Here is a 21,762-nt window from a genome sequence, read left to right as displayed (position 1 = left end):
TCAGCTTTATTTGATAATCCGTGATAATGTTCGACATATACTGGTCAATATTTTAAAAAAGAATCCATTTATTGAACAAAATGCAATACAGTGAAATCACTTGGAAAGAAAGTCATTAAACAAACGGGAAATATTGTATTCTTCCACTGGACCACCCAATGGTTAGAACAGTTTTCATTTTATCGCTAGATCGACGTCCTGGATTTTCCTGGAAGCTTATGCAGGATGCGCTCTCGATTCCGATGCCGGTGATGAAGCACAATGGTGTAATGTTCAGCTGACAGCGATGGAGTACAGTGTTAAATATGGCAATTGCCGGTGTTTCTTTGAAAGTTACGGCCAGATATTGGTTTTGCGGACACCATGCAAGCGCTTGGGGGTGACCTCCAACCTCCGCTTCACCGATGGATATTTTCGATAGATCTGCAATAGGCAGTGCCGATTTAGGCATCATGGTAGACGTGAACACTTCATCTTCAACAAATCCCAAACTATACAGAAAGCAATCATCGGTCGTAACAAACAATAGATGAGATCCAGTTCGAGACCACACCACTGACTGAATAGTTCCATGATTGACCGTCCAACGATCGGGTGTCCATTTGTCGGTTTGCCAAACTCGGAATACGTTTGACACTGTAGTGGAACACAATCGAGATCCCGTTGGACACCACTTCAGCAAGGCACACGGTGGGCCCACTCGACGCAGCGGAACCTGTGAAACACGTAAATCCAATGTATCTCGTGTATGTTATTGGATAACAGATGTATAACTTACTTGTCTATTTTGATCGACGTCCCAAATGAGTACATCGGAATCATTAATGCTGGCCGTTGCCAACAGGCATCCATTGGGGCTCCACTCCACCGAAGTGACAGGAAAATGGTTTCCATATCTTAACTGTATAGCCTGCGAAAGCGGTCTCGTAATCAGACTGTTAGGATCAACATTCCACACTAGAGTGCCATTTTGGCAACCCACAGCTAGTTCCCCTGCCGTTAAAGGACGCCACGCCAATGAGGTAACCGACTTCTGCAGACCACTTTTCAAAACAGGAACAATGGTTGGTTCATCGCTGTACACCCGAATGCTGTCGTCCGATGCGGCGATGGCGACTTTAAAACAATTCGAATGCCACCGAATGCAACGGATCGCACTTTTTGACCAATCCTTGGTTTGCGTATACTTTCCAACGCAATGAACGCCTTGCTCCTTCAGATGGGGTTTGAAAAAGAACTTCACTCGGTTTCCAACCCCGATTAGCGTCAAAAGGTAACGAGACAGAGAACCGACTATCGGATTGTACTGATGGCTATCGATATTTGCTGCTTCGTTAAGGGCTTCGACGGCTCCTTCCTCGAAAAATGTGCGAGTAATACGTTTGATCAGGGTTTCGTTGACCGGTACCATCAGAGTGCGGTGATTTTCGCGCAGGTGGACAGCAGCATGGTGGAATAATTCACGTCCAATGTTGATTTCGGGATATCCTGCCAGTTGCTGGGACGGAGAAAAACATAAATATTTAATTCACTCAAGATAAAGGAGGAAGCTGGCAAAGCTGTGTAACGTCACACATAGTACTTACGTTGCAAGAGCTGGATGCATCCACTTCGTTGATCGGTAGTGTGCATATCCGACCATTGCGTTCGCAGATTGATATCTCTCCGGGCTGGGGGAGATTCGGGAATGTGTCCAAAGCAGCCATTACGGAAATCGAATCACTAATTAAATACCAATTTAGACCCGAAAATAATGTCGAACAATGTGCATCTACACGCCGGCAACTCTGACCGTTTCGAATTGTTTTGTCTAGAATGTCAACATTAGTTTGCTGGTTCACATCCAGGGGATGTTCTCTTTTTTCAAACGAACATTTTCCTGCTAACCTTGTCGCATTTGATAGGCCTTGCACTAGAAACCGGTTTTGAAAACAAAAATCTTAACTGACACTTGTTGTCCAATCTTGTTCTCCAGAGAGATGCGCGATCGGTAGTTACTAATTATTATTTTTGTTGCTGCTGCGAATAGACGCCAGCAAACGAGGCAATCAAGTGCGGATGTAGGAGTGGTAACATCAACTGTAGTTCTACTGGTGAAAATTGTTAATGAAAATGTACGACCAACAAGAAGACGACCGTGGATATTTGGTGTATGCTAACCGTTACAATGGCCAAATTCAACCGGATAATCCAAACCTGACTTACGTAGTGAATAAGATCAATGAAAAGTTCTCGGCATCCAAGTACAGTACCTACAGATGTGCTTGCAAATTGTTCGCACTTCAACGGGCTCTTTACAGTAAGTACTTTCCATTCTTCAATAACACATCCTATCATCTAGAACTGTATGTAATGAATGTCCATTTGACTATTCGTTGTTTAGTTTACAATATTTTTTTAAAGTCACGTAGGAATGTTCGTTCAAGGTCAATATTTATATTTAACAGTTTAGTGGTCATTCAATAGCGACATCCATTCTTGAAAAGATGGAAGAAGGATGGCGTCCTACAAATTGTGACAGTATGTACTTGGTTACTTAAAATATTTAAACATTCTGAACATGTCTGACGCTACGGGGGGTATGTTAATAAAAATTAAAAAAAAATATGTGGACGTAATTTTTGAACGTCACTTACTTAACTTTAAAACTTAGTGGAATATTCTATAGAGAACTTCTGGACCTTAACATATTAAATTTCAAGGGAATTTATGAGAGAATATCAAGTTTTTCAGAAGGGGAATTATTTTAGTTCAATGCAAATTTTTCAGAGCATTCAATAGAATTCATATTAGAAGTTCTTAGCGAATTATCAAAGTTAGTAGTTGACCCTTTCCTTCCAAAAAGGGTTTTAGTTGTTTTGAGATACGGTGCTTGAACAAAAGATGTTCCATACAGTCTAAAATGGTCGAATCCGTTAAAAAGTGTTTGCCTAACATCAATAGTATTTTAATTCTTTTTCAACGGTTGCGTTTTTCAGTCTTTTGCAACGTGCCCCTTCTCTCCGCATTTCCTGCACAGATCAGATCTGTCAGGGCCTTTGCAGTTTCTCGCCTGGTGACCGAAACCCATGCATTTGTAGCATCTCTCCATTTTCTTAGACACCCGAGGAATAGCTTTCAATGGGCACACTGACCACCCAACCTTGATTTGTTTATTTGTTATGTTTGCATCAACAGACTAGAAATATGTGATTCGGCCTGTCTTTAGCAGCTCGTTAGCTGCGTCCGAAGAAAGTCGTATCGACGGCCTCTGCGTGCCGCCATATGCTTTCCTCAACCGAATTGCATTGCACCTTCAGCGCACTTTTCAACTCGTCTTCCGTTGTGATTATTTTATTTTATTTTGTACATTAATGACGTCTCTCTTATTTAAAAAAAATATCAGAGTACTTATATACGCTGATGACATGAAGCTATTTTTAAAAATAGGAAGCAATAACGATATGAACACAGACATTATACCCCGTTCACATTACAGCCTATATCACGTAATATAGGCTATCTTGCAATGAGCACTCATATATAGGATTTCCAGTGAAAACTAGATGTATGAGTGCTCATTGTAAGACAGTGTATATCACGTGATATACGCTGTAATGTGAACGTGGTATAACACTCGTAAGTTGTTCATCGAACAAGCATTTAACGGTCAATTTAAAAGTATCGTAGTTGCTAGTACCGCCACCTGTGGTATTAGCGACGATGTTTTACAGTGAGACATATTCAATGTGTTATGTCTGTTTATCTGTGATATGAATATGTTTCAGAATGAAATACATGTTTTTTTTTACAGATGGTGTAGTAAAAGTTTATTGAAACTAAATATTAAAAAATGTAATCTTTTAACGTACAGTAGAAAACTAAACAAACAAAATCTTCGTATTACATTAGGTAATGAAAATGTTCAAAATTGTGAAAATTTAAGAGATTTAGGTGTTATTATAGAGGTAACTCGAATACCCCGTCCACATTACAGCGTATATCACGTGAGCACTCATACATCTAGTTTTCACTGGAAATCCTATGTATGAGTGCTCATTGCAAGACAGCCTATATTACGTGATATTGGTTGTAATGTGAACGGGGTATAAGACTAGTAGGTCCCGAAGAAACGAGCTCTACTTTTTGGCTCAGCTCTGGTACTATCTTCGGTCCCAAGCTAATCGATTCACCCCTAGAAACATAGGAAATTCCACTAACCCCTCATTTTATTATGGTCGCTATATTCATAGTCTGGCGGATAGAATATCGATCCATCAAAAAGCGGAACCGATTCAATATATTGTAGACCAACAACTGAAAAGGTCCTATCAACTTTTGTAAACCAAAAGTTGATTATTCTTTCCTCGACAATCGAACGCAAATTACCGGCATCATCGGATAGGGGAATCTTTCCCCAACCCAAAGATAGTGTTAGTTTGCGTAGGCGAGCCTTGAATCCCGAGAAAACGGTTTCCGAAGTTTTGTTCGCAATAGCTGATGTGCTCTTTTCTGTTGTTGGTCGTGATTTGCTCGCTTGGTTCCGCTATTTCACAGCTCAATTGGTTCCCGAGATTCTATGCGCCAGACTATGAATATAGCGACTATACATTTTATCTGTCAAACTTTCATAGCGAATCAAAACAAACATCGTGCAGTACTAGAATGTTGACTAGAATGGAGTACGTTAATCGATTTGCTTGGGACCAATCTCGGGACCAATAGGCTAGTCAACTAGTGAGCCAATTTCAAATCGATAGTTTCGTATTGATTGTTGGTGTTATTCTAGATTCTAAATTGACATTTGTGGACCATTTTAAAGTCTGTTCCAGTTAGTATTTGGCCGCTTCTTTATAATTACTGTAGCGCCTCTAGTTGTCGTAGCAAGAAACTATTGACAGCGTTTCGATTTGGAAGGATTGTTTATTCAGTAGTGAAAATTTCAATTTCATCATATACTTGTTTAAAAGTTATCGAAGATGGAACGTGACAGACGTGAAAAAATTCTGCTCACTCACATTTTGATGGATGATGAAACTTACGTAAAAATGGACTTTGGACAAATCCCGGTCCAAAAATTTTACTTTGCAAAACGTAAGGGGGATGCTCCCAAGGGGGGCGACACATCTAAATCTCAATTCTAGATGCTCGAAAAATCTCACACTAGCGAATCAATCATCTTTCATTTTTCGCATCTAGTTGCATCGTGCTTCATCTTTTTGCAGGAAATCTTCAAAATCGACATAAATCTTCCTTTTATCTACTCAGCGTGCGTGCAGCTAGCCACAGCAAAACACAACCTTTTCTGCATCGTAGATAGAGTCGTCCCCCTCGAGGTCAATATTAGAATATTGTAGCGTTGTTTGGTCACCTTATATGAACAAGCATGAAGAACGAATAGAGTCAATCCAAAAGCAATTTTTATTATATGCACTACGTAAGTTAGCTTGGACGGCTTTTCCTCTCCCGTCATATGAAGCACGTTGCTTGTTGATCAGCATTCAAACATTGAAAGAACGTCGGGATTACGGAAAGATTTCTTTATTAAACAATATCATTTCGCAACGCAACTCAGCTGATCTATTGTCAAGATTAAATTTGTATGCACCTTCCCGAAAATTACGCAATTGACACTTGTTCGCAGTAGATCGCCATCGGGCCAATTACGCTCAATTTGGACCGGTAAACCAGATAATGACTGTTTATAATCATCATTGTGAAATGATTGACCTAAATATGCCTGTTCTCTCGAATGGTATTGAAGACACTCTGATTCCTGATAGCGGTATAAAACAGCTTCAAGCTGCAAATTTATTAATCATAAATTGATTATCTTAAAGCGGGGTTATGAGCAGTACTTACAAATTCAGTGCGCTAATACTATGAACAACAATTCAATTTCGATTAGAATTTTCCCTCAATGTTCAGCCTGTGCGCCACTAATTAGGAAGTTATATTAATAAACTTAGCAAACTAATAAATTAATACAATTACCTCATGGAAGGTATTCTCTGCCAGACAATTTTAGGTTAACAACCCTAGAGTAGAATGAGGCTTACCTATAGGTAAGCAATTTGTTTAGGTACATATTTTTACAATTACTATAGTGTAGCGTATAATTACCTCAACTTATTTGTATAAATTGTTGATCAGTAGGTGGATTGCAAATCTCCGTTTAAATTAATTTAATTAGTTAACTCTAGCCAATCAACGTGAATATAAATTATTCGGAACGCACTTGTATTCTTGTATACTTGTATTCTTCTCTGAATGCTATTGATTCTATGACAATACAAAGCTATCTTACGTTATCTCTCCACTGAACTCGTTTCGCCCGTCAGATCAGGGTTGCCGATCTGCTGGCGGTGTCAACATCCTCCCCCCGATGGAACCTGTGTTGGTTCTGGTTCCATCAACGCCGGTTACATCCAGCACAGCCAGTTTAGACACTGGTCGCCTAAATATGCCACTCGATGTTTGAACAACTGCTTGTCTAACATTCCCATCTTTGCCAGTTATGACCTCCAGTATCCGACCTCGTATCCACTTGTTTTTTCTGGTGTCATCCAACACCAGTACCAGGTCACCTACTTGGATATTCTTCGTCTCACCAAACCATTTCGTCCGCTTCGTGAGTACTGGCAAGTACTCTTTAATCCATCGTGACCAAAATCGATCCAACTGCGCTTGAATCATGTTCCATGACTGCTTCAGCATCACACTATCGCTTGTAGTTACACTGGATTCCTGCTTCGATCCAGATGAACTCCCGAGCAGGAAGTGGTTAGGAGTAAGGGCTTCTTGTTCCTCGGAGTCCAATGGTAGATATGTTAAGGGTCTGCTGTTCACTAAAGCTTCCGCTTCTACCAGCAACGTATGCAGAGATTCGTCATCCACCCGTTCATCATTATACGCTGAGGTGATGGCAGTTTTGATCGACCGTACCATCCGCTCCCATGCTCCTCCCATGTGTGGAGCACCAGGAGGGATGAAACGCCACGTAGTTGTGGTACTCGTGAAGGTTCTGGTCAGTCCAGCGTTGATTTGTTCCCGCAAAACTCTTTCAGCACCCTGAAAATTTGTGGCATTATCGCTATGAATTTCTAAAGGTGCACCACGTCGGCAAACAAAACGGCGAACACTTCTGATACATGCCTCAGTGGTCAAGCTGTAGACCACCTCCACGTGGACAGCACGAATCGTCAAGCACGTGAATAGTGCTACCCAACGTTTGGCATTGCTCCTACCGATCTTGACGAGGAGAGGTCCAAAATAGTCCAGCCCTACATAACTGAAAGGGCGTATGTACGGAGATAATCTGGCTGATGGCAAGGCTGCCATTTGCGGAATTTGAGGGGTTGCTTTCTTCATCCTGCAATATTGACACTCTCTGGCTACCTTTCTCACCTGTGCTCGTAGGTTCGGAACATGGAAGCGTTGGCGAACTTCATTAACTACTGTCTCGTTATTCGCATGCAACAGATTGCGGTGCTGTTGATCGATGATCAGATGGGTTAGGCGATGCGATTTTGGCAATATTATGGGGAACTTAAGGTCCCTTGAAACGCACGTAGCTGCCCCGATTCTACCATCCATTCGTAGAACGCCGACCTCGTCCAAGGCTGGTGTCAGTTGGTAGATTTTGCTGGTCTTGTCCAGCGCATGCCGTTTGGTATCAGCTACATGTTGATTCCTCGCTAACGTTGCCATCTCTTCCGGGAAACACTCCCACTGTACCAAACGCATCAATGTTCCTTCAGCCTTTTTAAGCTCGCTCTGTGTAATATCACCAGTTTGGCGATTGGCGTTCCGTTTTGAATTGCTGATGAATCGATGAACGTACGCCATGGAGCGATGCAAGCGATTCCAGCATGAAAACCGACTGACATCGATGATCAGTTCTGGGATGAACACCTCATGATGCAAGCAGCACGATCGAAGCTCCTCTTTGTCAGGTTGCACCAGATGATGCGGTATCTCCCAGTCGATCCATTCATCCTCGGGTTTACGAAGGAATGCTGGTCCACTAAACCAGATACTACCGGAGTTGAAGAAAGGACCAACTCCCCATTTCGATGCTTCGTCAGCGGGATTCTTCTCTGATGGCACCCATTGCCATTCCATTTGTTGTGTGCATTCCTGGATTTCACTCACACGATGTGCCACGAACGGGCGAAATTTCCAGGCATCCGCTTTGATCCAACTTAACGCCACTGTCGAATCAGTCCACAGGAACCGCTTGGAAACCTTGACTGTATGACCTTCTACGACGAATTTCATAAGGCGGGCGCCTTGCACGCAGGCTTGTAGCTCGAGTCTAGGGATGGACATTGGCTTTAAGGGTGCAACCTTCGTTTTTGCTGCAACCAAAGCAACTTCTGCTTCCCCATAGGAATTGACGATGCGCAAATATGAAACGCATGCGTAAGCAGCAGGACTTGCATCGACGAAAGTGTGGATCTGAATGTCATGCAGGCATTCTCCAGAGATATTCCGGAAGTAGCTGCGTGGGATGCGTACCTCATCAATACTCTTGAGCATTGCGGTCCATTCTTGCCAACGCTCGAATGACGATTCAATGATTTGCTCGTCCCAACCTGATCCTGAACGCCATATGTCTTGAAGGAGAATTTTACCGTGTACTACATACGGTGCTGCCAAACCAAGCGGATCAAACAGTGTCATCAAGCATCTGAGCACCTGTCGTTTGGTTGGTACCGCGCCGCTTGCAATCAGTCCAGTGATATCCGCTCTCATCTCGGTAGAGTATTTAAGCTCGTCTTTCTCCGTAAGCCACCGCATGCCAAGAACTCGCTCTGTTTCTTCGCCCTTCAACACAAGATTCTTCACCACTTTCTCCTTGGGTTCTCCAAGATGCAGTGGAATATCTGGAACGTTCGATCCCCATCCTCGAATTTCGAATCCGCCACTTTTGTGGATGGCTTTCACCTGTGACGCCACCTTTTTTGCTTCTTCGACAGTCAGGAAGCTGTCCAGATAGTCGTCCACATAATGGCACTGGATGATTCCTTCTACGGCCCTCGGGAAGTCCTGGATAAACCTCCTCGCATTCACGTTTTTAACGTACTGAGCCATTGCCGGTGAGCATGTCGCACCAAATATTGCGACGTCCATAACGTAGACCTCCGGTTGTTTGCTGGGATCATCGCGCCATAGAAAAAGTTGGGCGCACTTATCCAGTTCTCTAATCCCCAATTGGTGAAACATTTCCTTGATGTCTGCTGTTACCGCCACTGGAAATTGCCGGAAACGGAACAAAACATTCAGCAGCGAGGCGAGTTCGTCGGGGCCCTTAAGGAGAAGTGTGTTCAATGAGATGCCATCAACTTTAGCTGAAGCGTCCCATATCAAGCGAACTTTTCCTGGTTTCTTAGGGTTCACCACTGCCCCAAGCGGCAAGAACCAGGTGCGACGGGGATCAAAGTTGGCCAATTCTTCACCTGAAGCACGATGCGCGTACCCTTTCGCCTGGTATTCGAAGCTCTTGATTCCGTATCAGCATGAACGAAGCTACGATCTGATTGTTTTGGTTTCTCGCGCCGTTGTGTTTTGTCATTGCCACCACTGTACGATGATACGCTACACGCATCCGCAACAATGTCCTCCATAAATATTCCGAAGGTTTGCAAGTTGTCCACACCATGCTGTTTCCTGAAGCCTGCCCACTTCATTCTGTACTCTGCTGGTAATTTGTAGACGAGATCCTTTAACAACGTTGGGTTGGAGAGATGGTCCAACAGTTCTGCCGCCACAATATGGTCACATAGGGCCTGGACAACCATTCCATATTCGATGATTGAGTCGAGCTTGTCAACCCTTGGGCTGGGAGTAGCTTTAACTTTTTCGACAAGCGATTCTATCAACAAATCGGATCGCCCATACCGCAATCGAAGTGTTTCAATCACGTTAGGCACAGATGCAGGAAGAATCAACCGACTCCTCACGGATTCCCATGCTGCACCTTTTAGACAGCGTTGAAGACGGATCATATTTTCTCCTACGCTGTAACCGCATGCCTCCGTGGTGTAATTATAATTACTTATGAAGACAGGCCAATCGGCTGGATTGCCTGCAAAGATAGGCAAATCTCGTGGAAGTATCTGACGGGCTGCTAATTGCTGGGGTGTTGGTCCTGCATCACCCAGATTCGGTAGGTATGAACTCGGTGGGTCTCGTACCGGACGTGGTGGTACCGGATATGATGATTCTCGTATCGGGCGTGGTGGGTCTAGAAGATCTTCACCTGCAGGATCTGGTTCACTAGGTCTTTGATTGGGCGTTGACGATGGATTCCGTCGTGGCTGTTCAGGCACTGGTACAGTACGACGTCGTGAGTTCAACCCGGGTGGATCCTCTCTTTTTTTCCGTGGCTCAGGGGGTTGTGTATTTGGTAACGGTACCTGTTTTGTTGTTGGATCAGGCTGTTTCTGGTTCTGTTGGTTATCAGCCGGCAACGTTTCCACTGGTGTATCGTCTTTATGATTCTTTGCAGGAACTTTCGGTTTTGTTCCCGTCGGTCGAGTCGCTGGGGAACCCTTTGATTGACGATTTAACTGCTCTATACATAATCTCAACTTCTCCTGCAGATCTTGTATGTGTTGCATCGTCGGTTGCGTTTGGTCCCGATCTGATAACCGTTTATCCTTAAGTAGGGAATTGACAGGTTTCGGGTTTGATGGATGGTCCTTTTCACATTGATGCTTCGTTGGAGCGTCTTGCTGGGACTCGGGCTTATCGTTTCCCGTTCCTCCCACTGCGCCTTCCTCTTCGATGTCATCGTTCACTGGATCCTTCACATCCGAATGTTTAACCACCCAATCATTGGTTTGTTTCACTCGGTCCCGGGTCGATACGCCAGTTTTCCTACTAACCAAACTGCGATCGTCGTCGTCTTCCCCGATGGTGCTCTCCAGAAGCTTATATTTCCTTCGCAGGTACTTCTGCTCCGCTCTCAAAGCGATCTGCTTCTTTTCAAGTTCGTGTTCTTCAGCCAACCGTTGTAACGCTAGCTGCAAACGAGCCTTGCAACTGGATGTTGTCGACTGTGCCACCTCCGATTTGGCAGGTACGGGCAAACACTTTGAACATACCCAGTCACGGTGTGCTACTGATCCAGAGACTCCAGCACAAGAGTAGTGCCACCAACTATCGCAATTATCGCACTGCACACAGTCGTCAGCGGTGTTGAGTTTGTCGCAGGCTACACAGCCGGTGGTTTCATCCAGATCCGGCGTTCCATCGGAATTGGTCATAATGAATTTCTTGAAGAAATGTTCTCTCGAATGGTATTGAAGACACTCTGATTCCTGATAGCGGTATAAAACAGCTTCAAGCTGCAAATTTATTAATCATAAATTGATTATCTTAAAGCGGGGTTATGAGCAGTACTTACAAATTCAGTGCGCTAATACTATGAACAACAATTCAATTTCGATTAGAATTTTCCCTCAATGTTCAGCCTGTGCGCCACTAATTAGGAAGTTATATTAATAAACTTAGCAAACTAATAAATTAATACAATTACCTCATGGAAGGTATTCTCTGCCAGACAATTTTAGGTTAACAACCCTAGAGTAGAATGAGGCTTACCTATAGGTAAGCAATTTGTTTAGGTACATATTTTTACAATTACTATAGTGTAGCGTATAATTACCTCAACTTATTTGTATAAATTGTTGATCAGTAGGTGGATTGCAAATCTCCGTTTAAATTAATTTAATTAGTTAACTCTAGCCAATCAACGTGAATATAAATTATTCGGAACGCACTTGTATTCTTGTATACTTGTATTCTTCTCTGAATGCTATTGATTCTATGACAATACAAAGCTATCTTACGTTATCTCTCCACTGAACTCGTTTCGCCCGTCAGATCAGGGTTGCCGATCTGCTGGCGGTGTCAACAATGCCCTCAACAAAATTAAAAGTATATTGCAGAACTCTGCGAAGTCATAGAACATAAGTCCTAATGTTAATACATATGTAGTCTACGATTTGATTGATTGACGAATAAATAAATAAATAAATGATCTCGTCATGATCTCTGCACTCGGCCACTGACTCCTGGGATAAGGCTCTTACGTTCGCCGTTCCGCCAAGAGATTTTTCGACGAGCTCCTTAAAAGCTACGCTCTTAACCGTAGGATCCCTTCTCAGCTCAAATAGCATCTCGCCTTTTTGGGTTCGCCTGGTTTTCACCACGTTCTCTAGTTGTTTCAACTTCGAATCCTCTCTCACTTTCCGGAGGAGTGCTGCGTAGGACGTATTGTCCGTCGCCTCAACAAGCAGAGCGTCACCCTTGCTTCTCTCCCTACGAGGCCTAGGCTTCTGCTTGTTCTTCCTGTCTTCCTTCTTCTTCTTCTTTTTCTCGTCCTTCTTCCTAGCTTCCTCTTCCATCTGTTTTTACTTCCTCTCCTTCTGGTTCTCGACTTTACGTGGACTCGTGGGTTCCTTCGGCGTCTCATGTGCCTACTCTCTCCTCTGCCTGGATCCCCCCCGGGTCCACTGTGAAGTGACTACTTCGGGGGGTGGCTGTGCTCATGCACTTGTCGTACTCTCAGCGCTAGCTGGCGTTGCTAGATCGCTGCTCTTCTCTCCATTTACGCTGCAGCTCCGATATAATCTGCGTGACTGCCCTCCTCTCAACACATTTCAACGACATTCTCCACGTTAAGGACGGGCATCTCCCTTCACATTGCCTCGAAAATTGAACAGTCGAAGACTACATGCTCCGGCGTTTCATCGACGTTGCCACACTCCGGACAGAAGGGTGACGCTCCGTCGTGTTCCACTTCTGTTGCCACTTAGCCAATGACTCCACTCTCACAACTTTCCGTACTCTTCCGGCTTCTCTCCGCCTGTAGCACTCGCTGTCGTCCACCAATGTTATGCCGATAGGGATCATACCGGCGATAACGCATACTGCTTTCGACGAGATGGTTCTGTACGCACTCACGACTCGCATGGTCATGAGCCGGAACGTGCTGCTCAATTTTATTTGGTTCTGCTTCGTTTCCAGCGCTGAAACCCAGGCTGGACCTCCATATCCATATTGATGACGACACACTGGCCAGAAGACGCCTCTTGCTACTGCTGGGACCAGCGTTGTTCGGCATGATTCTAGCTATCGCGTTGATGGCCTTTGAAGCCTTCTCACAGGCATATTCGACGTGGCTGTTGAAGTTTAGCCGGTCATCGATCATCACTCCCAGGTATTTCAACATACGCTTCGAGGCTATGGCGTGCTCTCCGACTGACCAATAACACTTCCGTTTTGTGGTGGGCTATCTGCAGCTTCGCTCCTTGCATCCAGTTACCAATCATGTCGATCGCCTCGGTTGACAACACTTCCACCTCTTCCAGCGTCTCGTCTGTTACCGTCAAGACGACGTCGTCCGCAAAGCCAACGATCTCCACACCTTTGGCCAGCTTCAGCGTTAGCACACCGTTGTACATCCTGTTCCAGAGCGATGGACCAAGGATGGAGCCTTGTGGAACTCCCGCTGTGATCCTAATCGATCTCTGTCCCATGTCTGTCTCGTAGACCAGAATCCGGTTGTGGAAATAACTCCTCAGGATCCTGCACAGGTAGTCAGGGACTCTCATTCTATGCAGCGCTTTGGCGATGGCCTCCCAGCTGGCGCTGTTGAACGCTTTCTTGACGTCGATCCTTATCGCGGCGCAATATCGATCTCCTCTCCGCTTCTGTTTGGACGCCTTCTCAGCTCTCTCGACCACTGTCCGAATTGCATCCACCGTTTATCTCCCTTTCCGGATTCCGAACTGCCTCTCCGACAATCCGTGCTCACTCTCCGTGTATTTCGTCAGCCTGTTTAGAATGATCCTCTCCAAGAGTTTTTCGAGTGTATCCAGCAGGCACATACGATGCTGGATCCCCCGGTGTTTTTTCTGGTTTCAAGAGCTTCTTGAACACTAGCTTCTGTATCTTCCACCTATCAGGAAAATGACCCAATAGAATTTGTATGGTTATTTTGCTTAATGACGTGTTCAGGGTATCGTCCAAACCATTTGTGGAATAGTTCTACCATTCCGGTTATCGTTCAAGTATGTTTTTTTATTAGGGTTGGCACAAACCATTTGAAGTTTACATGGGAATATCAGGGAAATATTTCTCTATAACAGAAACTTATTAATAAGTATGAATGTCTTCGCTAGTTTAAAACAATTAAATTACTCGGTGTCGTTTGAAGATAGTTTTTCATTTCAAATTTTAAATATAGCTGTGAACTTGTGGTTGTTCAATGCTTGATGTTGCATTGTTGCAAGTTGAGGAGAGGTTAGTCAAATAAAAGAGTTTTTCGATGATTTTGAGCCTATTATAAATTTAGCTCCCACTGGGTGTTGTCACATTCCTGAGTTGAACTGAAATAAAAATCCATTTGCGTAGACGCTAGACGCTGTTAGTTGTTGCAAAATTTAAGTTGCTAATGGGTATGAGGTATGTGCATTAGGGTGCTTCATTCTGAAAAAAGTGATGAATTTCTGATGGGCCACCCTCCAGTTCGATTCATAGCCCCAAAATATGAACCTGTGCAAAAATTGGTAAAGATTGATGAAGGTTTAGAGGTCGCGCCAATGATTTGAAATTTGTATGGGAATTACTATGGAAGAATTTAAAAAATCGCTTATATCGCTATAACTTTGCTTCTACTTGTCCAAATGTCGAAAAAATTTAGTATGTTATTGCTATGGCAATAAACAAAAAGCCTACAGTTGCTACGCTCAGTTTTGCAGCGTATCAAGAATTATAAAAATGTGAAAAAATGGCAAAATAGGGTAAATTGACAGATGAATATGTACAAGGCAACAACGCCAATTTCATCGCAACAACAACAGGCTTGTTGATCATTGTCATGACAACCACATATTTTTTTTTTTTCAACGTTTGGACAACTACAACCAAAGTTAGAGCAATGTAAACGAAAATCAATAATTTCCCATACTAATTCACCAAAATCTCCATACAAAATCCAAATCATTGGCGCGACCTCTAAACCTTCATCAATCTTTACCATTTTTTGCACAGGTTCATATTTTGGGGCTATGAATCGAACTGGAGGGTGGCCTATCAAAAATTCATCACTTTTTTCAAAATGAAACACCCTAATGTGCATCTCTTAATAGATGTTACATCTAATTGCGTCTGACAAACTTTAACCTTCGAGTGATGCGGTGCGTCTGCTCGATCCAGTTGTGTCCTACAAAAATCAATCCCTTGCCTTTGAGTAAATGCAAGAATGGTAAAACGTTAAGCTGGGTTTAGACAAGGCAAGTAATTAATCAACTCAGTTGAATACAATTGGCTTGAAGAGTTGGTGGTTCAATTTTCTTCAATTCGAGTGAGTTGATCAAGTCAGTTGAATGGCATGGTTTCAACTGAGTTGATCAATTTACTTGCCTTGTCTAAACCCAGCTTAAAGAGAAGATGATGATTTTTTTCTGAATACTTATAGTTATTGTTCCTTATTGTGCTCTTAACAGCTTGATCAGCTCAGAGAACTAACTAAATGACTGAAACTAGGACAATGGTATCATAGAGGTAACTCTAAGACTAGTAGGTCCCGAAGAAACGTGCTCAACTTTTTGGCTCAGCTCTGGTACTATCTTCGGTCCCAAGCTAATCGATTCACCCCTCGAAACATAGGACAATCCACTAACCCCTCATTTTATCTGTCAAACTTTCATAGCGAATCAAAACAAACATTGTGTAGTACTAGAATTTTGACTAGAATGGGGTACATTAATCGTTTGCTTGGGACCAATTAATAGGCTAGTCAAGTAGTGAGCCAATTTAAAATCTTTAGTTTCGTATTGATTGTTGATGGTATTGCTTGGGAGGATTGTTTTTTTATTGCTTGTAGTAAAGTGAATAATGATTCAAATATACGTAGACAAGCATTGCCTTGACAGTATACAGTGGCTTTATTGAGTATTCTAGGTCTTCATAGGAAACCTGGTTAGCTCGAAAAAATTAGCTTCTCAGTGATGTTTTAGTATTGTAATGTTGCTGCTATTGCAATTTAGATGGAATTAACGTACATAATTTTGGAGGTGAAAGCGCTGCTTTTCCGATTTCCCACTGGAGGAATCCGCCCGCGAATTAGCTTTTGGTTAAGTGTATTATCCGGAATAATTTCCTTGTAGAGCTGGGTCTCAAAATGTACTCAAGGCAAAATGAATAATGGGATTAATAACGGGTGTTTCAAAACTATTTAGAAATTCTTTAATTTTGTTCAGCAAATTCCATTGAAAATTAAGCTTAAGCATTCGTGAACTCTTACATTTTATTGTCATTACAGCGTGTTACATTCCATTCCAATCGGTGTGCACTATACTTGAGCGTCATCGCCTCAGCCAGATTGATAGCGCTCCCTCTATCAAGCCGATCCAACTAACTGCGGTGCTACATGATGTATACTTTGCTGCGGAACAACTGGGATGTTTCGCTGATCTCCTACAACAACCTGATCGCGAAACGTTGATCGCTACACTGGCAGGATTATTCTGGGCAGTTTACGATCCAAAAAGGTGTAATCCATTATCCATTCTCGAGTTGAAACAGACATTCCTGTTGCTGTGTGAGACGCAAAATTTTGAACAGGTCGTATGGGAACACTTTCAACTGACGAGTGATCACAATCTCTGTGTATCAAGACATCGTTTCGAAGCGATGTTGATGAATCTGGCTAAATTGTTATCGTTTCTGGGAGAACCGGATCATTTGAAATCGAAGCTGGTGCAGGAGATCGTGAATGAATGTTTCGTGAACTATCCTGGCTTGGTAGGTCTAACGGAGTACCAGTTTACCTGCCTGTGGAAGTTGTCATCGAAGTTTTCCTATTATTCAAACGTATTAGCCCTTGCAAAGCGACTGAAGGATTCGGAATTTATAGTACACAACGTACAATGTGGTGCTTGTCGGGAAGCAATCCAAGGACTTCGCTTTAAGTGCCAGAAATGTCGTAACCTGTCTTTATGCATCGATTGCTTCAGCCAAGCATACTCCAGTAAAAGCCACAATGTTGGTCATAAAATGTACGAGATCAGTGCAAATGTAAGTATCAACTATAGTTGAACAGATAGTTCAGAAGTATGTATTGTATAATTCTATTGTTACAGGAAATGTCTACCAACAAAATATCAACTTTAATGCTCAAGCTTTGCAATATGTTTAGTCGTTCGCCAAGTACTCAGTCTCATCGGCAGCAACCATCCACGTTTGACAATATGGAGGCGAAGTTGATTGATACCAATGCTGTCGAACTGCAAGAAGTCGAACAACCACCAGCTGCTAGTAGCACTCTCCGTGGAACGCTTTCACGTTCACTGAACTCTTCCAGTTGTGCTTCGCTCAGGAAATCTTCCAGCAAAAACATCAGTATTTTTAGCAACATTGATTGCCAACTGTTTACGAGCACGCACAGTCAAGCGTTAGTTGATAAACTAACTTCGATAATGGATATTTTCGAAGATGATTTCGAAAAGTATCGTCTAAAGTTGGCAAATTTGAAAACCAATGGCACCGTTGACAAAGGGCAAATCGAGTATTTCGAAGCTCATGGTAAATTGGTAACCGAGCAATTGAAAGCATTGAAGGAAGTGTGCTCTAAGGTTAGCCGTGGTTTTCCTCAAAGTTCCAGCACTCCGTACCGTTCGACCAACAGTGGAAGCGCCAAACGTGTTTCGCTGGCCATGGCCAGTGCGTTGGATAAAACTAGTGAGTACCCGTCCCATGAAATGTTCAATTTGTCACTTCCCCCATAACGCCACTACTCCGAATAATATTCTGCCTTCTCTGATTGCTGCTGATTGCTTCAAACATTCGGGTGATGGCGTTCGGGGTAACGTAGCGCAGTCCCAATTTGGAAGGAACCTGACACGGTGTATTATTTTTGTTTTACATTTTCAGTTCATGGAGCAGAATTGAACAAATCCTATGTGAACGACCAACTCCAACCGGAACTCTCCGTTCGTGACATCAGTTCGTGGTTCCATCTGAATAAACCGTCCGAAACCATACTAGAGCAGATGGAAGCTGACGTGGCTTTGAAAGTGCATCTTAACACAGACACTGCTGCTACTGTTGATGAGCTAACCCGCTGCATAGATAATCTCAAAATCGACACTCAGATGGGCAACTTTAAGGATCTTTTGCTGAAAGTTCGTGAAATAGTGGACGACTCCTACAGCGATAATACGGAACTGGCCCGAACAACGCAGCAATTGGAAAAGGCGCTGGATAAAATTATTGCCGAAGAGGAACGCAAGCGACTGCAGAGCATTTAAGTAGAAATTTCACGTCAAAGGATTTCTTCCAATTCTTTTTTTTATGATTAAGGTGACGATTTTTATATCAATTTTAAGATCTACACTTAAGAAAGTAGGGTTTAATGAAGAGCTTATAATTTTTTACTTACATAGAGTGATTCATTGAGAGAAAATTCCTTCATTCACGAATCGGTGACGGCCGTTTTGAGTTCCTCCAGCATCGTGTCGATTTGTTGGTCCATTGCTAATATGTGACCAATGTTGCAGTTTTGTGCTCCGATGAATGTCACCACGAGGGGAAGTTTATTCATCTGCACCACTTGATAGTCGGCGTACACGGAGATGATGTTACGGTTCCTCCCGAGCCCAAGTTTGTTAGACTGTTCGGCCGCGAGGGTAAATGTAGACAAAAATGGCGGTTTCATCACAATTTCCGTGGATTTTTCCTTTTCCAGCTTGATAAGAGGCACCCCATCCCGATCGGTCACCATGACGCAGTGTAAGCCGTTGACCCTGAAAACCGTCGACGAGTTGTAAGAGCATTTTAATACGTATGTCTGGATATGGAACGACTATTTTGGTTTTAATTGTTTGATAAATAAAGAGTGAATACACTATAAGAGTGTCATGTCGAAGTCAAGAAGAAATAATGGTTCAGCCTACAAACCATATTCTATATTGCACTGGAATATTCAGTTACCCCAGACTATCTAGGCTTCAGGCACTCTAGCTTATGAGCGATTATCATTTGGGATATTAGAGGTCATTGTTTTTCGAAGCCTCATACGGCAGACAAAAAACCATCTCCCGGACAAGAATCACAAGAGGCTATGTGGAAAACTCACCGTTGCAGCATATTGTGAAAAAACCTTTTCACATCATCCGTCATTTTTTTCGACACAGAATGTTGAACAAACTAAAAATTATGTTTTTCAACGGCTAGCTACTTCAACTGATAACAAGTACAAGAATTTAATGATAACAGCACTGAGCCAACCAAACACAAGAGAAGGAAACAAAAATAATACTTTTTGACAGAACAGAATGATCAGCTGAACATCAGTGTTGCCAGTCAGCATTCTTATAAACAGAAGTTTCTGCACCTGATCGCCGGAAACGAGAGATAGGGTACGCTACTATAATTGATTTTGAAATAGTACGTACACCTTCTAGTTCAATGGAACCTTGCTCATTGAGAAAAGAAAACTCAGCGAAAATCGCGCAAGTTTTTTTTAAACTGTCAAACAGATTTTTGTGTGCGGTTGTTTTAGCAGCTCATCCGTTCGGAAAGATTGAATTTCCATTTAGATATATCTGGCGGCAAAAATAAGGTTTTTAGAAATTTCACCGGCTAATGACATAGGAACTTTATCCTGCATTAAACCAAGCGAAGGATTCCAAAAACACAGGTAAGAAGGTTAATGCAAAACTCAATGGCTTCTCTGAAGATAACCTACACGGTCGTTTCAGCAAACAACAATGGAACCAATGGCTTTAGGCAGTCCGAGCGGAAGTCCACTGCCTTCATCGAGCAATTATTTACCGTCGTTCCTTATGGGTGACGCACCGACAACTCCTCGAACCAATACCCTGTCGCCAACCAAAGGCAGAACATCATTGGCCTTCACCCAATCTCCCGTAGGAGGACCGCTAGTCGGACAGACTTTTGACTACGGCGGAAGACCCACCGGATTGCCACAAAAATTCTCTCTAGGCGGAACCAGTCTTAACCAGTCTAGTGCTAATCACAATTCAAGTGTCACAGGGCCACCGACAGTGGGATTATTCGATTCACTCAGAAATGACCAGCAGATCTTCCAGACACCAAGCAAAAACACAACCACAGGACAAGGTGCCCCACCGGCTCCGGGATTCCAGCAGTCGGGAAATGATTCCTACCTGAACCAAAGCGGTTTCAACGTGTCGAGGGTGATGTCCCCGATTCCGATGGCACGGGAACAGGATTTTACTCGCAATGCATCCTTAATGTCACAATCGTACATGAACCTATCGCATTCCGTTCCACAGGGGAATGATCGCTGGATTACCGTGTTCGGTTTTCCACAATCCGCGTCGTCCATGATTTTGTCACACTTTTCTCAGTGTGGGGCGATAATCGAGAAGGTATTTGCCACACAGAACGGGAACTGGGTACATCTCAGATTCACCTCTCGACTCGAATGCGATAAAGCTCTAAACTACAATGGTAAGGTACTCGGGCATAACCTGATGATTGGAGTACAGTATTGCAATGACCCGTCGATTGTGGGGAAGGAAAACTGCGATGAACGAAAAGAGTAAGTTTCAAAAATTTATTGTTCATTTGTCTTCAATGATGGATTTCCATTGCTCTACTTCTTTAGGTATTCCTTGAGTCGCGTGAGGTCGTTGACTCACATAGCATACAAAAATGCCCAGCACCCGACTGATGTGGTACCGAGTCCAACGGCACCGAAACGAAGTTCTGGGCTTGTGAATAAAGCCATGGATCTCTTTTTTGGTTGGTAACAGATGCAAAAGGATAAACAACATCTGTACGATATCACTATGGACAAATCACTGACAACTCATGGTAACAATAATTGGTTGGTTGTATGTGTGTTTGTAGTTAGATGATAACGATGTAAGGCAATTGTTTTGTACGCACTTCTATGGATAATGTTGATAAAGGTTACACAATAGTAATCTCACCGTGCCTTCGCAGACAAAGTTGAGAAATTCCTTTTACTGAAAGCATTTAGTTTTCTGCGTGCGGCGGATTTTGCGGCTACACATCATTTCAATAACATAACAGAAAAAAGGCGTGACAGTTGGAAACAAACAATCCGGGCAAAATTGGTGGGTTGTTTTCTCCTGGACCTGGCTTGAACTAGAGAGGGTATCTAGCTTGAACCAAATTCCGTCATGTGGCGTATCCAAGGTGTCCATCAAATGCAATTTTTTAATTCCCGGTTATGAAAAACAATCCAAATTCAGTGGATTGATACATCTGTCATTTAACCGATTCAATCCTACGGGGTCATATAAAGGGTGATACGGTCAAAATTTGGTCAAGGGAAAACGCGTGTAAATCGGTGAAATCGTTTATTTAAAAAATCAAATTAAATTTCTTTTTCAAGTTCAATTAGTATAAAATTCAGGAAAAATATTCAGTTAGGCTTCCGCTTTTCCAAATCCGAATTGCCGGGCCTTACGCTTGACCCCTGCCCTCAGATTTTGTACAGCCACCTTGTCCACCTTCTTCGTCGCAGAAAGCCAGTTTGCCTTGAACTGCTGCTCGCCCTTAGCAGTTTTTTTGGTCTTCTTTAGGTTCCGCTTGACAATAGCCCAGTATTTCTCAATTGGGCGGAGCTCTGGCGTGTTGCAAGGGTTCTTGTCCTTGGGAACCACCTGCACGTTGTTGGCGGCGTACCACTCCATGGCCTTTTTACCGTAATGGCAAGATGCCAAATCCGGCCAAAACAGTACGGAACAA

The 21,762-nt window shown here is 43.0% G+C and overlaps 4 protein-coding genes across 4 annotated transcripts; 2 read left to right on the top strand and 2 right to left on the bottom strand.

The window, feature by feature from the left end:
• Positions 1-115: 115 nt before the first annotated feature.
• LOC135714822 (aladin-like) lies at positions 116-1,773 on the bottom strand. The gene is made up of 3 exons (XM_065238194.1): positions 1,587-1,773; positions 779-1,498; positions 116-715 (listed from the first exon to the last, which is right to left on the bottom strand). Exons 1-3 carry the CDS (start codon positions 1,704-1,706, stop codon positions 116-118), a joined length of 1,440 nt encoding a protein of 479 aa, XP_065094266.1. The 5' UTR covers positions 1,707-1,773.
• A 339-nt stretch (positions 1,774-2,112) lies between these two features.
• LOC135714827 (dystrobrevin alpha-like) lies at positions 2,113-18,400 on the top strand. Its single transcript, XM_065238198.1, has 4 exons — positions 2,113-2,299; positions 16,319-17,073; positions 17,139-17,736; positions 17,929-18,400. Exons 1-4 carry the CDS (start codon positions 2,113-2,115, stop codon positions 18,303-18,305), a joined length of 1,917 nt encoding a protein of 638 aa, XP_065094270.1. The 3' UTR covers positions 18,306-18,400.
• A 5-nt stretch (positions 18,401-18,405) lies between these two features.
• Positions 18,406-19,282, bottom strand: LOC135714828 (ragulator complex protein LAMTOR3 homolog). The gene is made up of 2 exons (XM_065238199.1): positions 19,133-19,282; positions 18,406-18,800 (listed from the first exon to the last, which is right to left on the bottom strand). Exons 1-2 carry the CDS (start codon positions 19,174-19,176, stop codon positions 18,470-18,472), a joined length of 375 nt encoding a protein of 124 aa, XP_065094271.1. The 5' UTR covers positions 19,177-19,282; the 3' UTR covers positions 18,406-18,469.
• Positions 19,283-19,554: 272 nt separating this feature from the next.
• On the top strand, positions 19,555-20,977 carry LOC135714836 (nucleoporin Nup35-like). The gene is made up of 3 exons (XM_065238208.1): positions 19,555-19,696; positions 19,758-20,584; positions 20,651-20,977. Exons 2-3 carry the CDS (start codon positions 19,767-19,769, stop codon positions 20,793-20,795), a joined length of 963 nt encoding a protein of 320 aa, XP_065094280.1. The 5' UTR covers positions 19,555-19,696; positions 19,758-19,766; the 3' UTR covers positions 20,796-20,977.
• The last annotated feature ends 785 nt before the right edge of the window (positions 20,978-21,762 follow it).

Source organism: Ochlerotatus camptorhynchus, unplaced genomic scaffold (assembly GCF_037179485.1).
Source record: "Ochlerotatus camptorhynchus isolate MF236.1 unplaced genomic scaffold, CSIRO-AGI_Acam_v1.1 ptg000738l, whole genome shotgun sequence".
In the NCBI taxonomy this organism is placed as follows: domain Eukaryota; kingdom Metazoa; phylum Arthropoda; class Insecta; order Diptera; family Culicidae; genus Ochlerotatus; species Ochlerotatus camptorhynchus.
The sequence above is the reverse complement of the archived record's forward strand: the minus strand, read 5'-3'. Positions and strand labels throughout refer to the sequence as shown.